Here is a 21091-nt window from a genome sequence, read left to right as displayed (position 1 = left end):
ACAGCCGGGAGCCTACAGAGTGCCCAGCCCTGAGGAGCAAGGCAGGCTCTGCCTGGGCCGAGTTGTGATATTTTAGCCAAGAACTGAACAACCCAGAGGAGTGGATTTTATATCTAAATATAAAGTTAGGAGAAAACCCTTTTAATTTCACAATCCGTAACTCTCTTGCTGCCGCGTGTTTCCTCACCCTAACTCTTCACCTTCTCCCCAGGGATCTGGCACGTTTCCCCATGTGGAAACACGGATGTTTCCTCGACAGAGGAAACACTGATCCGGGAATCCATTCCCAGGACACCACGGGAAGACAGAAAGCTGGGAAGTGATGCCAGAAGCAGCAAAGCAGCTCCCTCTACGGGCTCTGAAATGGTTAAACAGCTGCCGCTTCCCCAGCAAGCTGGGCTGGGGGGGTCAGCTGCCCAGGGCTCCCAGACCACCCTACAAGGGTGACAATACCCCAAACCCCCTCAGCATCCTCCTGCAGAGCAGCCAGGGATGAGGAGGCAGCACAGGGTTTGTGTCCTGGGCAGCTGACACCTTCCAGCCTGGAGAAGAGGGAAATGGGGTTTAAATCAGGCTGAGGTTCCTGGGGCTGCCTGCTCCCAGGTTACAGGCAGCTCAGAGCCAGGGCAGGGCTGGTACCTCCTTTCTTAAGCCAAGTGCTGGCAAGATGCCCTTGCCAAAAAACACCAACCAGCAAAAAAACCCAAACAAGTAAACAAAACAACCAGCCAAAAAAAAAACCAAACAAAAAACAAAAACAACAAAAACAAACAAACAAACAAAAAAAAAAACAAAAAAACCCCACAAAAAAAATTCACAAAAAAAAAAAAAAAAAAAAAAAAAACCAAAAACAAAACCAAAAACAAACCCAAACAAAAAACCAAGCAAAACACAAAAATCAAAACCAAACAAAACAAACCAGCACTCAGGCATGGCCAGGGGGCTCACTGGAGCTGCTGCACCCAACTCATCCAGCCCTAAAAGCTGCTCTGCATCTCCCAGCCCTGCCCTACAGAGCATCTTCAGTATTTTTTTATGGAAATCAACAGAGGAAACCAATTTCCAGGACCACTGGGCAGACAGCAGAGCTTTCCCCTTGTAACAGGACAGGGCCAGGGCCTCCTCTTCAGAAGGACAGGAGCAGGAGGCTTCAGATTCAGATTTAGGGGAAGCTCTGGCATCCAACCCAGTGCAAGTCTTTAAGGGAAAATCAGGGAGGAAATGTTCTGGTGATCTCTGGTAGCTCCACCTGCCTGGAAACCCAGCATTGGCTCAGCTGCCCTTTAAGAGCAGGAGCTGGCCAGGTTCTGGGTGATGAAATCCAAGAGAGCCTTTGTCAATTAATTAGGGAGAAAACTGCAAGCCCCAGCTCACACCCCCCATCTTTTTTTTTTTACTGCTCAATATAACTTTAATTAATCTTTCCTGTGGCAATTTGAAGGAAGGGTGAGCACGCTGCAAGCACCCACGGAGTATTAAATTGATTTCCTGTTTTATTGCCCTCTTTCCCTCCCTATTGGCCCAGCTGTGATTTGTGGCTCTCCACTGGGAGGCATTTTTGCCATGCTAATCTAACCCAAAGCCCCAAGCAGCAATCTCACCCGGGCAGGCATCACTCTGCTCAGCCCACAGCCTCTCCCCCCACCACCAGAACTCAAAGCAGACACCTTATCTCCAGACCTCCAGCATTTTTACCTAAAAAAAAAATGAAAAAAAAAAAAAAAAAATGCAGCGTGCCTGTCCTCAGTAAGCAGGCAATGAGCTCTCCATCACTTCTCACAGTGCCTCTTCATGACCAAAGCAGTTGGTGACTGCTGGCAAACACCAAGCCCCTGTGTTGGGGCTTTTTTGGGTGTTTTTCCCCTTACCTAGAGAAGACACTTGAGTGTGGTCTGGACATGAAACGAGGGGGGAGGGACACAAAGCTCCCCAATATCTCTCCAGACCCTCAGCAAGAGGCAGCAGCACCTCACCCAGGGCTGGAAGGGAGATGTTCAGCACCAAGCAGAACCCAAAGCCCAGCCTGGGGCAGGAGAATAAGGACCAAAAGTCACCTCCTGGATTCTGGGGGGGCTGGGGGGCATCTCCTGCAGGACAGGCAGAGGAAGCCCCTGCCAGGAGCCTGTCCCAGGCACCGAGGTCCCTGCTCAGCTCTTGGTACCACGGGGGAGGAGACCTTGACCTAAAACACTGAACCCCCCCCAGCACTCTGTCCCAGCACAGGGAATTTCTGAGCCTCCCTCCCAGGAGGAGGGAATCCAGGTCAGACCTTCTCCTGAGGAATTCCCACACCACCAGGCTTGCCCTGGATTTATTCCTCGGAAAAAACAGGGGATGCCACCTTGGGGAGGGCAGGGAAAAAAAAAATTGCACGACTCCAGACTGCTGTAACCCCAAAGTTCACTGGGGAGTTCTCACTGGGGACATCCCCCATGCCCACACCCCCAGGAAAATCCCTGCAGCTGGTGGGGTTGCACCCTGGGGAGAGGGGGTTCTTCCTTCAGGTGTCCCCCCCAAACCTCAGAAGCTGCGAGCAGGGGAAGGGGGAACACAAAGAACCGGGCAGCAAACCCACTGCCACCTGCACCACACAGGAGAAATGGGCTCCTGGCACAGCCAACCCGGAGCTGAGGCACTGGCTGAGGTGCAGCCTCAAAAAAAAAAAAAAAGAAAAAATTTTAAAAAATGAAAGAAAAAAAAAAAGGAAAAGAAAAAAAAGGAAAAGAAAAAAAAAGATAAGGAAAAAAAAGAAAAGAAAGAAAGAAGGAAAGAAAAAAAGGAATGAAAAAAGGAAAGCAAAAAAAGGAAAGAAAAAAGGAAAGAAAAAAAGGAAAGAAAAAAAGGAAAGAAAAAAAGGAAAGAAAAAAAGGAAAGAAAAAAAGGAAAGAAAAAAAGGAAAGAAAAAAAGGAAAGAAAAGAAGGAGGGGAAAAAGGAAGAAAAAAGGAAAAAAAAAGAAAAAAGGAAAGAAAAAAGAAAAAGGAAAGAAAAAAGGAAAGAAAAAAGGAAAGAAAAAAGGAAAGAAAAAAGGAAAGAAAAAAGGAAAGAAAACAGAAAGAAAAAAAGGAAAGGAAAGAAAACAAAGAAAGAAAAGAAAAAGAGAAAAAAGAAAGAAAAGAAAAAGAAAGGGAAAAGAAAGAGAGAAAAAAGAAAGAAAAAAAGGAAAGGGGGGAAAAAAAAAAAAAAAAAGAAAAAAAAAAATAGCAAGCCAAGCCTGCTTGCTTGCAGCCAAACCGAAGGCTGAGGTGCCGATGCCCGTGGTCCCGGTCCCGGTCCCGATGGATCCAATCTCCGGGAGGGCGGGAGCCTCATCCCAGCCTCATCCTCGCTTTGTTCCTTCCCCGGCAGCTCCTGGAGCGGCAGCGCTGGGGGAGCGGGGAAAAGCGAATTTATTTTTGGGGAAAAGCGATTTAATTTGTGGGGAAAAGCGAATTAATTTGTGGGGAAAAGCGAATTTATTTATGGGGAAAAGAGAATTTGTGGTGTTTGCTGAGCCCCCCCCAGGGACCGGGACACGGGAAGGGTCTGGGGGGGGGGGAGGGGGGGGTTCAGCCGTGAAAAAAAAAATATAAAAAAAACCAACGTGAGAATCCGTTAATTTTCCATCGAAACAATGTTGTCAGAGGGCGAGACAAATCGGATCCGTCATGCAAATGTGCGGAGGGGACGTTCTCAGGGCCCCGCTGCGGGACTTGGGGGCTGCGGGAATCCCAGCAGCGAGCAGAGCAGAGCAGGGCAGGGGGCGGGGGACACTGGGGACACCCCCAGGTTACACCCCGGGCAGGCAGAGGTGGCCCAGAGGAACAGAAACGGGAAGGAAGTGAGACGAGGTGAAACGAATAAAAGGAAATGAGATGAAATAAATTAATTAATTAATGAAAACAAATAATTTTTTAAAAGAATGCAAAGGAAAATAATAAAAGAAAATAATAAAGCAATAAAAGAAAATAATAAAATAAAAATAAATTAAAAAATAAAGTAAAGCTAAATAAAATAATAAAATAAATAAAAATAAAAATTAAAAAATTTTAAAATAAAAATTTTAAAATTTGAAAAATTAAAATAAAAATAAATAAAAATTTAAAAATAAATAAAAAGAAAATAAATAAAAATAAATAATAAATATTTAAAAATTTAGTAATTATAATTATAATTTTTTTTTTTTTTAATTAAACAAATAAATAAATAAATAAAAGGCGTGAGGATGAGCCAGGGTGCTGCCACATCCCTACTCTGACAACCAGCAGGGACCTTTGCAGACCACTGAGCTGGCTGCAGGGCACAAAAAGCTCAAATCAGTCACCAAGCAGCTGTCCCCAGGAGCCACCCAAGGATGTGGTCTCAACCTGCCCTGAAGAAAAGCAGTAATTTTTTAATTTTTTTTTTTTTCCAGTCAGAAAAGAGCCAGAGGTTACTGGGAGATCCCCAGCACCAGGGTGGGGAGTTCCCTGCCCTCTCCTGGAGCTGAAGGGTTTCAGGTCCTTCCCACTTCACCAGGCAGAGGAACCTGAGCAGAAAATCCATTGGCACCAAGATAAAAAAAACCCAAAAAATAAACCCCAGCATTCAGCTCCACCTTCACCCTCCTGCTGGGCTGCTCCCAGGGCCCAAGGCAAAGGGATCCACACTCACCAGAAATATTCTGCTCCTAGTGTCCACCCCAAAGCATCTCCTCCCCCTTTCTGTGTCCATCCCAAAGCATCTCCTCCTTCTCTGGGTATCCATCCCAAAACATTTCCTCCCTCTCTGGGTGTCCATCCCAAATCTCCTCCTCCCTCCCTGGGGAAGCTGTCCCAGGGACCACAGACACAGCAAACTGAAGCCCCCCTGAACTCGGATGTAGGGTAAAGAAAAAAAAAAAACCAAACCCAAATGCCTCAGAGGCCTGATTCACATGGTTTCCATCACCCACAGATTCCTGAGCATCACAGGCAGGCACGGGGTTTTGGGCAGAACCCATGCAGACAGCTGCAGCTTTCCATAGGCACCATCCACCCATCCATCTACCCACCCATCCCTCCATCCTCCATCCATCTATCCACCCATCCATCCATCCATCCATCCATCCATCCACCCCTCCCTCCATCCATCCATCCATCCACCCACCCATCCCTCCATCCATCCATCCATCCATCCCTCCATCCATCCATCCACCCATCCATCCATCCCTCCATACTCCACCCATCCATCCATCCACCCATCCATCCATCCATCCTCCATCCATCCATCCATCCATCCACCCATCCATCCATCCATCCATCCACCCATCCACCCATCCACCCATCCCTCCCTCCATCCTCCATCCATCCCTCTATCCCTCCATCCATCCATCCATCCATCCATCCATCCATCCCTCCATCCCTCCCTCCCTCCATCCCTCCCACCACAAGCTGTTTAACACTTCCCTGGGAGCACTCCTCACCCCAGCAGCCTAAGGATGCTCAAAGCTTGTGCAGTTTCAAAAAGAAAGCAGCTGGAAGACAAAATCTATCCAAGGACACAAAATTCAACAAACCCTCTCTAGCTCAGGGATTTTGGAGCCCGCTACAGCCAGAGAGATTTTTTTTTTTTTTTTTGATGCCTCTCAGTGTTTTGCCTTGCTGTTTCACACCACCCTTGGCACTGGCAGCTGGTCTGGTGGCAAGAGGATCCAAAAGAAACTTCCTTTGGTGGAAAAGGAGAAGGTGGGCATTGAGCAGGAGGGCAGGGGGCAAGAGCTCCCCAGGATGTTCCTTGAGAGGGGCCCTGGCAGAGCAGGGGATGCAGGCAGGAGGGGACAGTGTGGTCACCAGCTGGGAAGTGCTGAGCAGGCAGAGCCCCGGATCAGTCTCCATGGCTGGAAAGCTTCCCCACTTCCAGTTTGGTTCTGACCCAGCACCAGCAAGAGGCTGGGTGGCTCCTGGCAGGCCCCAAAGCACCACAGACCCTTTCAGGAGGGGGTGCTGAGGAGCTCTGGCTCTGAGGAGCCCAACTTCCAGGTGGGGAGAGAGAAAATGCAAGGCTGAAAGCACCCCCAGACACATTCAGCTCCCTGAAAGCTTCCAGCAGGGGGGTTTGGGCAGAGCTCAACGCAGTTCTCTGTGAGTCTTTGTCACAGGAGTGTAGGTACAAACAAACAGGAGCTGGGACAAAGGGAGTCAACACACATTTTATTAGCAAAAAGTTAATCGGCTTAAAGTGTGCAACTAAATAAGCAAAGCTTACATTAAAGTGCCCCGCCGAGAAAAGATACCATGGAAATAAAGTTATAGGAAATACAATATGGCCTCTATGTCCCTTTGTAATCCAGCATGATAAATATTCATGATTCTGGGTTAATGGGGTACCCGGCTCTCAGCCACCACAATAGTTTTTTGTTTATTCTCCAGACCGTGAACTTTGGAGCCATGAACCTGAGTTTCAGGACTCTGCGTTCGTGGCAAAAACCTCAGGGCAAGGCAGGGGGATGGAGCCAGCCCCAGGACCTTAGGACAAGCTCGTGGAGGCAGCTGGCAGGGGGCTGAGCAGGGGCGACCGGAGCTGTGGGGTGCAGAGAGCCCCTGGAGCATCCCTCACCCCCTCTGCATCCCCAGCAGCAGGAGGGATGAGAGACACCACCTGCATCTCAGCCCCCAGCCCTCCTCCCCTCCCAGTCCTTCTCCCTTGGCACCCCCATCAGGCTGAGCCTGGGGAGGTCTCCAGGAATTTCCTGCTGGATCCTGCTGGATCCTGATGGATCCTGCTGGATCCCACTCACCAGAGGACCCAGCAACAGGACAGGCAGTGCCCAGGTTCTCCAGAATAAAGCTCCCAGTACAAAAGTCTAAACCAAACAACAATGTTCCCTGGAGTCTTGGAGGCTTCTGCACCACAAAATAGTCACAGGTAGAGAGAAGGAATCTGAGAAGGAGCCTGGAAGCTGAGGAAGCAGCACAAAAGGTGGAAGTGTGCTTTGGGAAGGGAAACTGTTCCTCCCTCCAGCTAGGGAAGGATCTGCCTGGAAATGCAGAAAAATCAAACCCATTGGGAACCAGCAAGGCCCTTCCCAAAAGTGAGGTGTCCTGCCCAGGCTGCAGGGGTTCAGGGTTTGCCTCTCTCCTGTTTGGTCTCTGCAACATCAGCAATGTTGGGATACAGAGGGTTTTCCAGAGGGAAGGACACACGAGTAGAGGTGGAGGAAGGGAATGAGTTGGAAAGAAACAACTTTTCCCATTCCCTGAGTGGAAAGCTGCCCAGGACGTCCTGTGCCTCCTGGAGAAGGGGAAACCCAGCTCCAGGGAGATGCCTTTTCCCACATGAGGAACCAGTGGGACCTCCCAAACCTGGCAGCTCCTTCCCTCTCCCACCGAGCAGAGGGGAAGCTCTGAGCTCCACAGGTCCCATCAGCCCATCCCAGGCATGAGGAGAGGAGGAGCAGGCACTCTGGGTGGCTGGAGGGTCTCCAAACCCCCTGGGGAACACATCTCACCCCTGGCAATCCCAGGGATTGGGACAATGGCCAAAGAGGGCAAAAGGACAGACAATGATGCTCCTAGCATCAAGGGAAAAAAGAAAAAAAAAAAGAAAAAGGAGGGCAGCCTGGAGGTTTTAGTCCCTGTGTCAGCATCCCCCTGCTGACCAGCACTTCACCTGGACAGCAAAGCTTTTTTTCCTTGGAAAGGCAGACCCGGGCACTGGAGCCTCAGGAGATCCCTGCTCTCTGCCCAGGAAACAGAAAAAAAAAACACCAAAAAACCCCAAGCCCCCAAAAACAACACCAAACCCAACCCAAGGCAGCCCAGCATATCACATATCACCTTCCCACTGGAGCATGACAAAGCAGGGAATATATGGCAGAGGAGGCCAAAGAGGGGAAAACCAGAAATCAATGGGATCTAACAGAGCGTGACGGAAAATCACTTCCCCCACAAAAAGAGGTGACTTGCCAGGTTAATGAATCTTTTCTGTCCTGTACTTAGACACCCAGGAAATGGAAGGGGTCAGAGGAGCAGTGTGGGTGGGAATGCAAGCCCTGGAACATGCTTTCAGGAACAATCAGGGGTTAGAGATTAAATCCAGGCAGCGGTCAACTGCACAACGCATCAGCAGCTTGAGAGCAGAGCCAGCTCTGAGCCTCCCCGAGCAAAATGCACTCCCAAAATCAACAGCACAGCATATACCAGGCTCCTCTCCCAGGGCAAAAACAGCCCCAGAGGTCACCCCTCTCCAGGGCTCGGCCCCAAGAACCAGAGCATCTCTGCCTGCCCGGGTCAGCAGTGCCAGTATGGACCAAACAAAACGGTCTGGAACTCAGGAACAGCAGCAGAACCACAAAAAAAACCCCAAAACCCAGAGTCATGCTGCACAAATAACTCCCAAAGCTCTTGGCCCAGTGGGCAAAATCTCTCAGAACTCACTTTTTTAGGTAAGGAGGGGTTGCTTACTCTTGTTGGGAGCACAGAGAAGCATCTGGCTGCTGGCAGATGGCTCTGGACTGAAGCTCTGCAGTATCAGACACATCCAGAGCCTCGTTCTGCCCAGAGCCCTCCCAGCAGGAGCACTGCAGACCCTTGGTGGTTTATCCCCCACATCCACCTGGAGCTGCTGACGAGGGGCACCAAAGGAATAACTCTCCCCAGGCTCAACATCCTCAGCACAATAAACACAAATGTGTGATTTTTCGTCCTTTCCAAGGCCACCTGGCCAGGAGCTCCCTCTCTTAGAACCATTTACCCACTGCTGCTTCTCAGCCTGGGGCCCCTTGACCCCAGCACAGCCCAAACAGCAGCTCCCCAAGCTTCTCCAGCAGCATTTCCCTGATTTGCTGCCCAACTGCTGCAGCACAGACATGGATCCTGCAGCCCAACAGGGACATGGAGCCTGCAGCCCAACAGGGACTTGGATCCTGCAGCCCAACAGGGACTTGGATCCTGCAGCCCAACAGAGACATGGATCCTGCAGCCCAACAGAGACATGGATCCTGCAGCCCAACAGGGACATGGATCCTGCAGCCCAACAGAGACATGGATCCTGCAGCCCAACAGGGACATGGATCCTGCAGCCCAACAGAGACATGGATCCTGCAGCCCAACAGAGACATGGATCCTGCAGCCCAACAGGGACATGGATCCTGCAGCCCAACAGGGACATGGATCCTGCAGCCCAACAGGGACATGGATCCTGCAGCCCAACAGAGACATGGATCCTGCAGCCCAACAGAGACATGGATCCTGCAGCCCAACACAGACATGGATCCTGCAGCCCAACAGGGACATGGATCCTGCAGCCCAACAGAGACATGGATCCTGCAGCCCAACAGAGACATGGATCCTGCAGCCATGAGCCCCTTCTGACCTGCTTGGGACAGCAGCTCCAAGCAGCCTCACTGCAGAAGACAGCAAGACAGGGTTCTGTGTTGCATCCTCCAAATCCACCTGCATGCCTGAGGAGCTCCATCACAAGCTCCCAAGAGAGCCTAAGGCTGGCATGTCTGCAGGAGGGGGGTTTGACTTTGCAAGTCCAGAAAATTTCAATTATTTTTCCTATCCGGGGAACTTTAAAGCAAAATCATCACCTCCCTGAGCCAACCCCTTCAGCACAGCCCCCTGTCCCCACAGCAGACACCTGTGACCCCTGGGCCAGGCAGGACACAGCCTGGGAACAAACCTCTCTCCTCCAAACTCTGCTCTCTGGGATGAAGGACCAGGACCCAGCAGGTCTCAGCTGAAGTTCAGCCTGCCAAGTACCAACCAAAGCAGCTGCTCATGCCAGAGTCCTGAGCAAGAGGAAACACTGCTCCTTGCAGACAAAGCTCTGGAAGCTCAGAGCTGTGCTGGTGAGGAAGGGGGAGGCTGGCAAGAGCCATGGCTGTGACACAAGAAGTGGAGAAAGGTGGAAAAAAACACCTTTCAACCAGCTTCTAATAAAGAGACAAAGGGCCTCAAGAGGAGATAAATCACTGCACACCATAGCGTGGGGTGGAAGAGCCTCCTGACCCTGAGCAGATCCTCACCCCTCAGCTGCTCACCCTGAGACACCCAGGGGCACAGTTTTAGCAATAAAAGAGGAGGAGGAGGAGGCTTACCAGCCAAACACAGCTTGTTCTTGCCCCAGCAAGATGTAGGCACAGCGAGCAGGAGGTTGGAAGAGGAAGAGAAAAAAAAAACTCCAAGACACAAGCCTGGCAGCAGGGTTTCTAAATGCCTTCAGCTGGGGCATCCTGCCTGGGGCTCTAATAAAAGCCACCTTAAACCTTCCCTTTGGGGAGGCTGCTGCTGCTGCAGCTCTCCCTGGCTCAGCGTCCCCCAGCAGCAGCTGCAGGGCAGTGGTATCACCAGTGCCTATCACCAGTGCCTATCACCAGTGCCTATCACCAGTGCCTGCACCAGTCCTCACCCACCTGCTTCCCATCCTCTAACTGCTGTCACCTCCCCCAGAGCAGGTAAATTAAAGGCTGAATACTCATTCTTCCCAGACCACCCAAAAAGACTCAGCCAACCTCCTCCCTGAGCGTTTAACCCTTCCTGCAGCCCTCTGAGCACCCAGGGGATGAGTTACTCAGCTCTCCTTCCTCTCTCCATCTCCGGCTTCCTCCTTGCAGGAGATGGCTGTGGCCAACTCCAGAGGTCACTTTGAACCTCAGAGATTCTGCTCTTCACCTCCAATTAAAGTTCAGATAAGCCTGCACCAAAATAACTCCCAGAATAAATCACAGCCCGTTAAATTCCTTTGGTTCCGGGCTCCCTGAGGAGCCCCAGAGGGACTTGCAGGGTTTGTTGACAGCCTCCCCCAGCCCTGCCCCCTGCCCTGGGTGTCCTTCAGCAACCAAAGCACTTGTCAGGCTTACTTTTTTTTTTTTTTTTTCATCCCCCCCTCCTCCATCTCTAGATGTGGGGAAGGAACCTTTGCACCTTTCCCTCCGCAGAGCTCCCGCGGGCAGACTCAGCGCTGCCACCTCCCCTCCCCGCTCCAACCCTGCAGCAGCCTCCGGATCCCCCTGCCCTCGGTGGGGAAGGCAGGGAAGGAGCCAGGAGAAGGAAAAGGAGCTCCTGGGTGGCTGGAGTTCAGAGCCTGAGTTCTGGTGGCCGGGAACACGTTTACACGGGGGTAGCTCCGTGTCTACACCAGTAGTGGCAGCTCAGGGACTTTGGAGGTGATGCCCTGGGATGCCCATGGAGGTGATGATGCCCTGGGGGTGTCCATGGAGGTGGTGATGCCCTGGGCTGCCCATGGAGGTGGTGATGCCCTGGGGGTGTCCATGGAGGTGGTGATGCCCTGGGCTGCCCATGGAGGTGGTGATGCCCTGGGCTGCCGGGGGTGCTGCCCCTCTCCCAGCTGAGGAGAGGAGCCCGCGGTGCCGGGCTCCTGACCCAGCCCAACCATCAGATGTTCTGCATTCAGCCCCGGGGCATGAGGAACCGGCCAGGATTCCCTGCCAGATCTGCACCCATCAGAGCCTCTGGGGCACGGCCAGCAGGGGTAAAAGCACCAGGCAGCAGTGGGAAAGGTGGGAGTGGAGCTGCAGTTTGTTTGTGCCCGGGGCTGGGAGCCTGCACACAGCCTGCAGCCACAGGAGACCTCACCACAAACCTCACAGCTCTGGTCACCCGTGGCTTTCCCCTCACTAAACATCCCCTGAGCTTTTCCCAGGGCACCTGCCCTCTGGCCAGCCACGCTTCCCAAGAAACACCGACACTGTCCTAACCCGGGAGAAGCTCAGGTCCAGCAGACCTGTCCCGCTTGTGCACAGCAAGCAGAGCATTCCCTCTAGAGGCCTCGGGAGTGTCCTGGAGGACAGCTCCATCAGAGGGGTCTTCCCCTCATCCCACTCACGGAAAAAGGGTCTCTTCCCTCAGCAGTGGTGGCTGAAACCCTTGGGATGTTTGGGAGCAGCAGGAGAGCAGAGCAGGAGGAACGTGGAGCGTCTGGAGTGCCCTGTTCCCTCCCTGCTCTGCACTTGAGCTTGATGCAACCCACACGGAGAGAAACTGGATCAGAGAGGCAGGATGGGAGCCAGCCAGGGCAGGCTGAGGCTCAGAGCCTTTTTCTTCTGCAGAAAAGACATCTGAAACCTGAGGAAGCCAGGGCAGGGATCAGCAGTGGGAAAGGCTGCAGCAAGGCAGAAGGCACCGTGCTGCCCCCCACGCCCTGGCAGCAAGGTCAGCTTCAACCTGCAGCACTGCAGCCTCAAAATGCAACAAAAAAGCCAAAGCAAGGCTGGGCTGGGCTGCCTGGCAGCTTCCAGCACTGCCAGGACCCCCAGCCCCCTCCTGGGCTCCAGGAAAGGGCTGTGTGACCCCCAGAGGTCTTGCTCACTCCTTCCTTTCTACTGGAAAAGAAGACATTGGGAAGGATTTTAGGCAACGACTGAGAGGTCAGAACATGAAGGTGATTTCTGAGAGTCATCCTGGCTGACTTGACCCGAGAGGAGCATCAGCCCTGGGGTTTTTCTGGCCACGAGGAGAAGAGGTGAGGCTGTGCCATGGCCAGGCTCTTCTTTCTCTGTGTACGTGCAGCAGCCCGAGGCAGAGAGCCCAGGAGAGGGGGGACTGGAGGAGAAGGAGCAGGTTTTACAGCACAGACAGGTAAATGGCAGCCTGGGGAAATTATTACCTTTTTTTCTTTCTTTTTTTTTTTTTTTTTTCCCTGCCACAGGTTCCCTGGCTGATGGAGGTAAGTCAGCTAAAGTAAACCTTCCCCATGTGGTCCTTCAAGGACCATTCCTCATCCTCCAGGTGCCTGGGCTGTGACACCCAGCACTGGAGGGGATGCTGTGCTTGGGAGGGGAAAGCCAGGACCACACATTTTCAGACAGAAAGGCCAAAGCTCTGTCCCTGCAGCTCCCCAGCACTCTGTCACTACCCACGAGTTTCAGCAGAAAGAGGGAGAAGCAGATCCATCATCACTCAGAAGCAGACTCAGCTCCAGCAAAGGCTGTTTGGATGGGCTGCATCCCACACTGATTAAAAAGAATCTTAAAAAAAAAAGTTTCACAGATCCCTTATTGATCCAGGGAATGGTTTGTGCTCAAAAATACTCAGTGGGGAGAAGGGGACCGAGCTGAAGTTTGGAATGAAATCCTCCACAGCAGGGCCAGCTACACAACTTGTTGTACAAGGCTCTGATGGACCCTGAAGTGCCAGGGGGGGTCTCTGGGAGCAGATGTGGCCCCAAAAGTCCCCTGGAAGCAGGCAGGGGAGAGCTGATAACAGGTGGCAAAGCCCCAACTCAAAAACCAAGAGCATGGCACACAAAGAACCTCCTTCCCCTCCCACCCACCCCCCCTTTTTTTTTTTTTTTTTTATTCCTACTGCATTAAGAAAATAAAACTTTGCACAACCCCCTCTGTAAATGGAACGAGAGCAAGAGGGAAGGGAGCAGCAGTTCACAAGACCAGAATGTTCACTGAGAGCTGGGACCAGGAGCAGCAGCACTCACATCACCAGCACCACCCGGGACTCCAAAAGGAAACCCCAGGTTTCTGCTCCTTTGGAATTCAGGTATTAGGGGAGATATCAGGGTATTAAACTCTTAGAGAAATCAAACAGGTAAAAAAAGAAGGTTACAGCAAGCTCAGAAACAACCTGACAAACAAATCCTGTTCGAGAGGGGAAAGAAAAACTCTTAAAAAAAAAAAGGGGGGGGGAAAAATAAAAAGTGGGGATGGCTGGAGCAGCTGGAGGCTTCCCGGAGAGGATGTGGGAAGGGGCACAGAGACAACTGGAAACTCTGTGGCTCACCGGGAGTCCCGGGTGATGCTCGGGGCTGGACCCCCGGGGACCCCCCCAGGCAGCGGCTGCTGCGGGGCAAACCCCGCAACTTGGGGCCGGACAAACCCCCGGGAGAAGTGGGAACAGCTGCCAAGAGGCTGCAAAGATGCAGAGAAAAAGCTGACAGGGGGGTGGGAAAGGGGAGGGAGGGAGGGGGGGAAAACCAAGCACCCGCCAGGCAAAGGCAAAGCAGGGTTGGGCATTTCCCTGGATCTGGAGTGGGAGAGGGGGGGAGCAGGTGAGGGAGTGAAAAAGGGGGTGGCGGGGGTTAATTTGAAAGAAAACAAAACAAAACCAAACAAGGGGGAGCGCTCAGCCGGGGGCTGCAACCCGCAAGAGGCTGCAGGTTGAGGGAAACCTGAGTATTTCAACCCAAAACCTTCCCGGGTGGGGAAAAGGGAATTGGCGGTGGGGAAAGATCCCGGTCCACGGGGGAAGGGGGGACATGGGGGTATCGAGAGGGATTTTTCAGGACCACTCGTCCAGCTCGCAAACTTCTCCCGGAGTTGCATCCCCTACCAGCTTTGCAAGGGTCCCGGTATTCCAGCAGCTCCTCCAGCGGCTCCGCTTCCCCCCCCGGCAAGGCGATCACCCCTCCGCCCGTCGGGAAAAGCAGCAAAGAAAGCAACAAACGACGGAACGGAACAACCCCGCGGCCCATAGCGCCGGAGACAGGCCCGGTTCGGCTGCCCGGGCTGGCGGGCACTGAGCAGCGCCCGGAGCCCCGGGAACGGGAGGCGATGGAAAGGGAAGGGAAGGGAAGGGAATGGTAGGGAAGGGAAGGGGGGGCAGCTGTCAATCAAAGCGGAGCCAGCCAATCAGGGCCGCGCCCGCCTCTTTTGCCCCGCCCCCCATGGACCCCGGGATGGGGAGGTGGGGGGGGGGGATGCTGGGGGGTCCATGGGTGGCGGGGAACCTGTTTTCCTTTCCTGGTTGTCACGATTGGATGGAAAAGATCGAATTATCCTAATAAAAATATTAAAGCTCCACCAAAATTATTATTATTTATTATTATTATTTCGGGAGGAAATAATCGCTGATTCCAGGGGCAGCCCAAGAGAAATAAGCCCCCCTGGTGCTGCCAGAAACACCATTTCTCATCACTGCTTCACAATCTGCACATCTGCAAGAGGAAGGTGAGAAAACACACACCCCCCCCCAAAAAAAAAAAGAAAAGAAAAAAAAAAGAAGAAAAAAAAAGAAAGAAAAAAAAAAAGAAAAAAGAAAGAACAAAAAAGAAAAAAGAAAGAAAGGGAAAAAAAAAAAAAAAAAAAAAAAAAAAAAGAAAGAAAAAGAGAAAAGAAAAACCAACCAACCCCCAACACCCTAAAGAATGGGAGAAATGAAATAAGGTGTTTGATCACTTTCTGGCAAGGAGATAAACAGAAAAAAAAAAACCAAAACCAAACCAAACCCAACAAACCCCAACTTTCAGCTAAGCCCTTCCAATTACAAAGCAATTGTTCTGCTGAGTCCAAACCCAGAACCTCAGTGACCTGAGAGCCTCTCCTCAGCACTGATGTCTCCAGCTGCTGCAGGTAGGTGTGTGCCTGCCCACCAGGCCTCCTGTTCACCAGGAGCAGGGGATGCCCAGAGATGCTCCTGCCAGCTCCTGCTCAGATTTTAGAAGGGAAAAGAGGAGAATATTTTTTCCCTCTCATCCTCAGATTCTCTGCTGGGGCAAAGCAAGTCCCGTGCTAAGCCAGGAACTGGCCCTGCTCCTCTGTGCTTTCCTACAGCCAGAGTGAGGCTGTAGTGATTCAGAATGAACAAACAAACAAAAAAAGAGCATAAAATTGCCTTAGTGACTTGGTGACTCCGAAATTCCTGAGACAAACCTGAAGCAGCAGCCCCAAAGGCTTCCTCGGTGCTGCACGGGGCTCCCAGCCAGGTTTGGAACCTCTGGAAACTCTCCAGGAAGAGGAGGGAAAGCTCACCCTGAGCAGCCTCCAGCAAACAAACCATTTTTCCCAGTCTCCAGCATGTTTGGGTCAGAACCACCAGAGACTGGCCCTGTCCCAGCACAGCATTCAGGGGGACAGAGCAGTGACTGCCCTGCTGCACTGGGATCTGCCAAGGAAACCACGGCTGTGTTCTCTTTATTGCTCAGAAACCACCAGTCCCAAAAGTGCATTTATTTTCTGGAGAGCTTCACCTGTGTGATGCTGTTCTGGGATGTCCTGGGAGCCTGGGTATTGGAAGGACTGGACTCAGCAGGGCAGAACCTCCAGGGATGCTCAGCATCCTGCTCTGTGCTGTGCTGCAAGGAGCTGACATGAAAAAAAACCCCAGGAACAAGCCAAAAATGGTGGTGGCAACAAACATCTCAAGTTATACCCAAACAAGAAATCTGTCCCCAGAGTCCTGCTGCTGCAACAAAGTCAATCCACCACAGAAAAGGACTTTTTCCTATCCTTGAATTTATTGGAACTGCACAAACCCTTTCAGATTCATGGCTGCTCACATGGTATTTAAATTTCTCCCCCCCCCAAAAACTGAAGGAAAACTTCAGAGGCACAGAATTAACTCATAGAAGCAAATAGTGGCACAGCCCCTTCCCCCAGCTGATGAAGCACCTGCTGGGCACAAGCACCAGCTGTGAGGAACCACTTGCAGATCCCACAGCTCCTCAGAAATTAGAAGAATTTTGTCACTGAAGCAATTTAGCAGAAAGCACCAGTTCCTTTGCAAGGCTCATTTCTACATTTCTGCCTCAAGGAAACAAATGGCATCAAATTTTTTTTTTTTTCTCCTAAAGAATGTTTTTGGTATTTTGTTTTCTTTTTTTTTTTTCCCTAAGCTTGTGCTTTTCAGCCAGATTCCAGTGCAGAAACTGCTGATGCACTCCCAGCTCTGCAGTTTGCTGCCTGCAGAGAAGCTGTGTGCACATTACTGGGCAGATCTGGCTGGGTGCTGGGGATGCTGAAGCCAGAGCAAAATGCAACTTTCTCATTTTGTTACCCCTGCCATCAATTTTACCCACTGCTGAATTTTATACTTCTGGTGCTAAAAGTTTTAAATTTGGGGGTCAGGCTTTTTTCTTTGGTTTGTTTTTTTTTTTTATTTACTGTTTTAAGCTGAAACTTTAGTTAAAGGAATACAGCCAGACAACCACACAGAAACCCAGCTGTGTGCCCTTTACACACCTGGAATGTCATCCTGAAGGAATGCACAGTGTGCTCCAACACATCCAGACATCAAAGAGTGAACAAAATGTTTATTTGCAGCCTCCATCATCCCCAGCAGTTCACCACTTTTCACCCATGAAGCAGCAGAGCTGCCCTCTACGTGCCCCCTCCTCAGCTGAGAAGATTCACAGTTTTATTTAAAGCATCTGATCAATACACCTATTGCTCCTGCACTGCACAACTCTTTTACCCCATGCTCTGGCCTGGATACCAGAAGTGGAAAAGAGAAGCACTGAGCAGCCCACTGAAGTCACCAAAAAGCTCTGAAGAACCAGAAACTCCCAAGAAACAACCATGGGAAGAGGAGCATTGGCTGTAAGATCTTTATTTCTTCCATAAAAGAGGAAGGGCTACACCAACTAAGCAGAGAGCTCCCAAATTCTATTAAGCAAGATGCCTCAAGCTATGTCCAAGAGGGGAAATAAACAGCTTTGCCCCAAACAGCAACCATAAAAACAAACTGTGGAAACCTGGTCACATTTTGCACTCCTTCAGAAACAAAAAGGAAAGGAGGGGGGGGGGGGGGGAACAAAGCAACCCCCCCAACTCACTGATGTGCTGGGGTGGAAGTATAAAAATGTCAATTATTGAAACACAGCACTTCTCCAGAGGAACAAAAGCAATGCCTGCACGAGGAGGGAGCTTTTCAGTGTGACTTTCAGAGCTACCCAGCCCCATCTGGGTATGCAGGAGCTGAAAATGCCAGAAACCAGAAAGCAAGCAGGCAGCCCCCCATTCTGGGGCATTAACCAGTGATTAACTGAAATCCACACAGGGTTTAGTGACATTTCTGATGGACTAATCACATGCAAGTGCTCTAAATAAGAGAGAGAGACCCATTATTAAATTATTCCCTTTAAAAACTTGCATCCCAGCAGAGCACTTGATGTGTGCATTGTGTGGTTAATGGCTTCTCCCTTCAGCTTTGGGAGAACAGGGAGGGCTCCCCACAGCTGGGAGCACCAGCAGGAGCTGCTGCAAAACCCATCCTTTGCCTTGAGTCCCCATCTTCTGGAGGAACAGAAGCAAACTCACTGGTGACCCAGTTTATAAGCTCATCTTAAAACCAGCAGAGTGCTCAGCTACAGGCACCATCACTCACTGGAAGCAAAACTTAATTATTTTCTGACAGATTGGTTAAAACTGGCCAGGGACACCCAAGCTGAAAGCTCCCAACACTCCTGAGAAGCCACAGCTTGCAGGATGTGGTGTTCCTGGCTGTTCCCAGCAGGGCTGTTTCTCACCGTGGCTGCTGCATGGTCGGTGCTTTTTGCAGAGAGACAGCTCAGTGCTCATCAGTACAAACATTTTGCTCCTCTCTGAAACTCAGGAGTTGCCTTTCCCATGGCAGCTGCTCTGTTTCCAGCAGACACACTGATGAAAACATCCCTATGTATGGCAGATGCCTCAAAAAAAAAAAACAAAAAAACTCAAACAAACTAAACCAACCCTAAAATAAATCAAACTGGCTCCCGGATCTGTCACAAACACTTTCAGGACTTTTCTAGCTACATAATTAACAATCACCTTAAAAAAGACTTAACCTTTATTTGCCCATTTATTCCAGTCCATGCTTTCCCCCCTGTTCTCATCTGGACCACAAAACAGGTTTCTTCTTTGGCCAAGAAGAACCTTTTTGGGCTGGGAGCTGTGCTGTACAAGGCAGCTGGAAGCAAACTCTGAATTGAATGGGGTTTGGAGATCTGAAGCCCACACTAAAATTGCATCCAGAAACTGGCCTTCAGCACTATTGCCTTTTCAAACCTTCTTAACTGCAAATTCATCTATTTTCACAATCAGAACCGGGGTGGTTTTTTTGTCCGAAAAGTTTATTTTAAGTTTTCTGAACACTCTAAAGCAACTGTGGCTTTGGATGTTACACAAGTGTCCAGACAGGATTAACAAAAAATGAAAATGTTCTAAATTACAAATTTAATTTCTGTAAGAGCTTGAGAAAGGAAACAGAACAGAAAAGCATGACATACACACATTGTGAAGAAACCCCAACTTTTCATGCAATGGCAGGCAAGATGTAAAAAGCCACCCAAATTCACACATTTTTTACACCGAATCAGAAAAGTACTCTGTAGTAAATCTGTACATCCAAATACATTTGGAATCTACACCTAAGTTACATTATTTAATGTTATATACACTTATTACCCCTTGTATAATGTCTAAAGGGAAATCTTCATTCAAATCCAAACAAAAAAAATAATAAAAATAAAAATAATGCGAGACTAACTTGGAAAAAAGGAGAATCACTTTAGACATTCAGTTAAAATGTTGGTTTTGTTTTAATCTAGACCTCAAAGTGTTTATTAAAAACAAACATTCCTCTTCATTTAACATTTTGCTTTCTAACTGTACAGTAAATTGCATTGCAGAGAACACATCCTGCCTTCAGACTGCGTTTTCTTTGGATGTATTTAAGATGTAGCTGGATATTACTTTCAAGATAAATAAAGGGAGGTTGGTCCAACTAGAACAATAGCTGATATATTACATGCTTATGGATTTTTTCTATGTTTTTAAATGATTTTTTTAAACAAGTGAGTGTAGGGTATAGTTGATATCGCAAATAAACCAAAAAAAAAGCACCTGGAGTCAAAATACAAAACATACCTCCTCATCCTGGCCATGGCAGTAAAAATCAGAAGAGTAATCTTTCTGGAACGGCATTTTTACATAATTTAGAAATGTTAAGTACCAGGAAGACTACTAATCAAGTAGTTTTAGCAGCCAAGTTTCCCTCTTTTTTATTGAATGGAACAAATGCTTTAAATAAACCGTTTGTCCTCTTCACTGAAGAGAGCCAGTCTATTCATCTTTAATGAGCTAGGCTTTTTCTGGGTTTGGGATTTGGGTTTTTTATTTGTGGTTGGTTTTTTTTTTTTGTTTGTTTGTTTGTTTGTTTTGTTTTGTCTTGGGAAGATTAGCCACGTACTGTAGCAATGCCTACTGCATATAATCCAAGCATTTGCTGTGAACAGTTGGAGAAAGCAGTCAGTAAGAACCTAGGGTCAATGAAACAGATGTTACTGTCAAGCCATCCCCAGAGCGGAGACCCCTCGAGTGCCCAGTGTCAAAACCCCAAAACCTCTCCTCGCGCCGCCGGTTGTGCAAGTCTGTCCCCACGCCCACAGGAACTGATCCAGAGTCCAGGGCTCCTGGGTTCCTTAATCAATTTTCACATTAGTGTAGATTTTCCGGACAAAGGCACTTGTTCCCATGTAACCAATGGCTCCTGCGGGAGAGACCCAAACCGGGGACACGTTAGAGCAGGGCGAGCGCCCGGGAGCCCCCAGGAACCCAGCTGCCCGACAGACTGCTTCTCCAGACCCCATTATCCCTGCTCCCAGTGGCAAGAACCCCCCTGGTCCAGCCAGCTCACCCCATGAGGCCACCACCCCAGAAATCAGCATCCCCCCTGCTGCTGCCAATAACCGGGTCCCTTCTCCTGAGCAGAGGGTGGAACCACACAGCCCCCTGCTCTGTGGGGTTTTTATTGTAAGCTCCACGCCTTCTGGATGAGCGTTTTATGGGCAGATGGCTTTTCCCTTCCCACAGGGCACAAATAATAACAGATCCCCCATCCCAGGAGCCTTAAACTCCAAGGAGGTTTGTAGGGAGAGATGAGAACTCTTAGCAGCAGGAGTTAAAGGAAACTGCAACCTGGGGTTTTCTAATTAATAAGAGCCATGAGCAGAGGAGATGTTGTCACAGCAGCCACCAGGGAGCAGGTCACTGCCTTTCTGAGAGGGGCAGCAGTTTATGCTAAACCCAAAATGCTGCAGGGGCTGAGGAGATCCAGAAGAGTGAAAGAAAAATGCACCTGACCAAGAATTCTTCTCAGAAAGAGACTCGGGAACCAAACTGGGCAAACCCAGAACCTCAGGCTCACTAAATACTCCTGTCTTAAAATATCTGCAGTGAATAACCTTCACCTTTCCCAAGCAAAATGAGAGTAAATCAGCCTTGTGGAGGTCAGTTGGGCTAATTAGAAGTCAAGCTGAAAAATTAAGGAAGAATCAGAGGTAACTGCTGGCAGATTGTCAGAATGACACATCATAAGATACAGGAAGGACTGAGAAATCAGGGCCTGTAATTCACTACAGAGAACTCCTCATGGTAGATGTCTGGATGCTCAGTAAAGAACTGACTCTGAACAGAAAAGA

General features: G+C 49.9%; 2 protein-coding genes across 2 annotated transcripts in view; both read right to left on the bottom strand.

The window, feature by feature from the left end:
* The window catches only part of TLL2 (tolloid like 2), a 45065-nt gene extending 30589 nt beyond the window's left edge, over positions 1-14476 (bottom strand). Inside the window, exon 1 of the mRNA XM_071748084.1 lies at positions 14245-14476. Within this exon, the coding sequence (XP_071604185.1) occupies positions 14245-14386 (142 nt within the window). The 5' untranslated portion in view covers positions 14387-14476. The remainder of the gene's footprint in view (positions 1-14244) is intronic.
* Positions 14477-18721: 4245 nt separating this feature from the next.
* LOC139798105 (transmembrane 9 superfamily member 3-like) overlaps positions 18722-21091 on the bottom strand; it is a 32941-nt gene continuing 30571 nt past the window's right edge. Inside the window, 1 exon segment of the mRNA XM_071748191.1 lies at positions 18722-20160. Within this exon segment, the coding sequence (XP_071604292.1) occupies positions 20093-20160 (68 nt within the window). The 3' untranslated portion in view covers positions 18722-20092.

Source organism: Heliangelus exortis, chromosome 7 (genome assembly GCF_036169615.1).
Source record: "Heliangelus exortis chromosome 7, bHelExo1.hap1, whole genome shotgun sequence".
In the NCBI taxonomy this organism is placed as follows: Eukaryota; Metazoa; Chordata; class Aves; order Apodiformes; family Trochilidae; genus Heliangelus; species Heliangelus exortis.
Note: the sequence above shows the minus strand (reverse complement) of the source record. Positions and strands in the feature narration are given on the sequence as shown.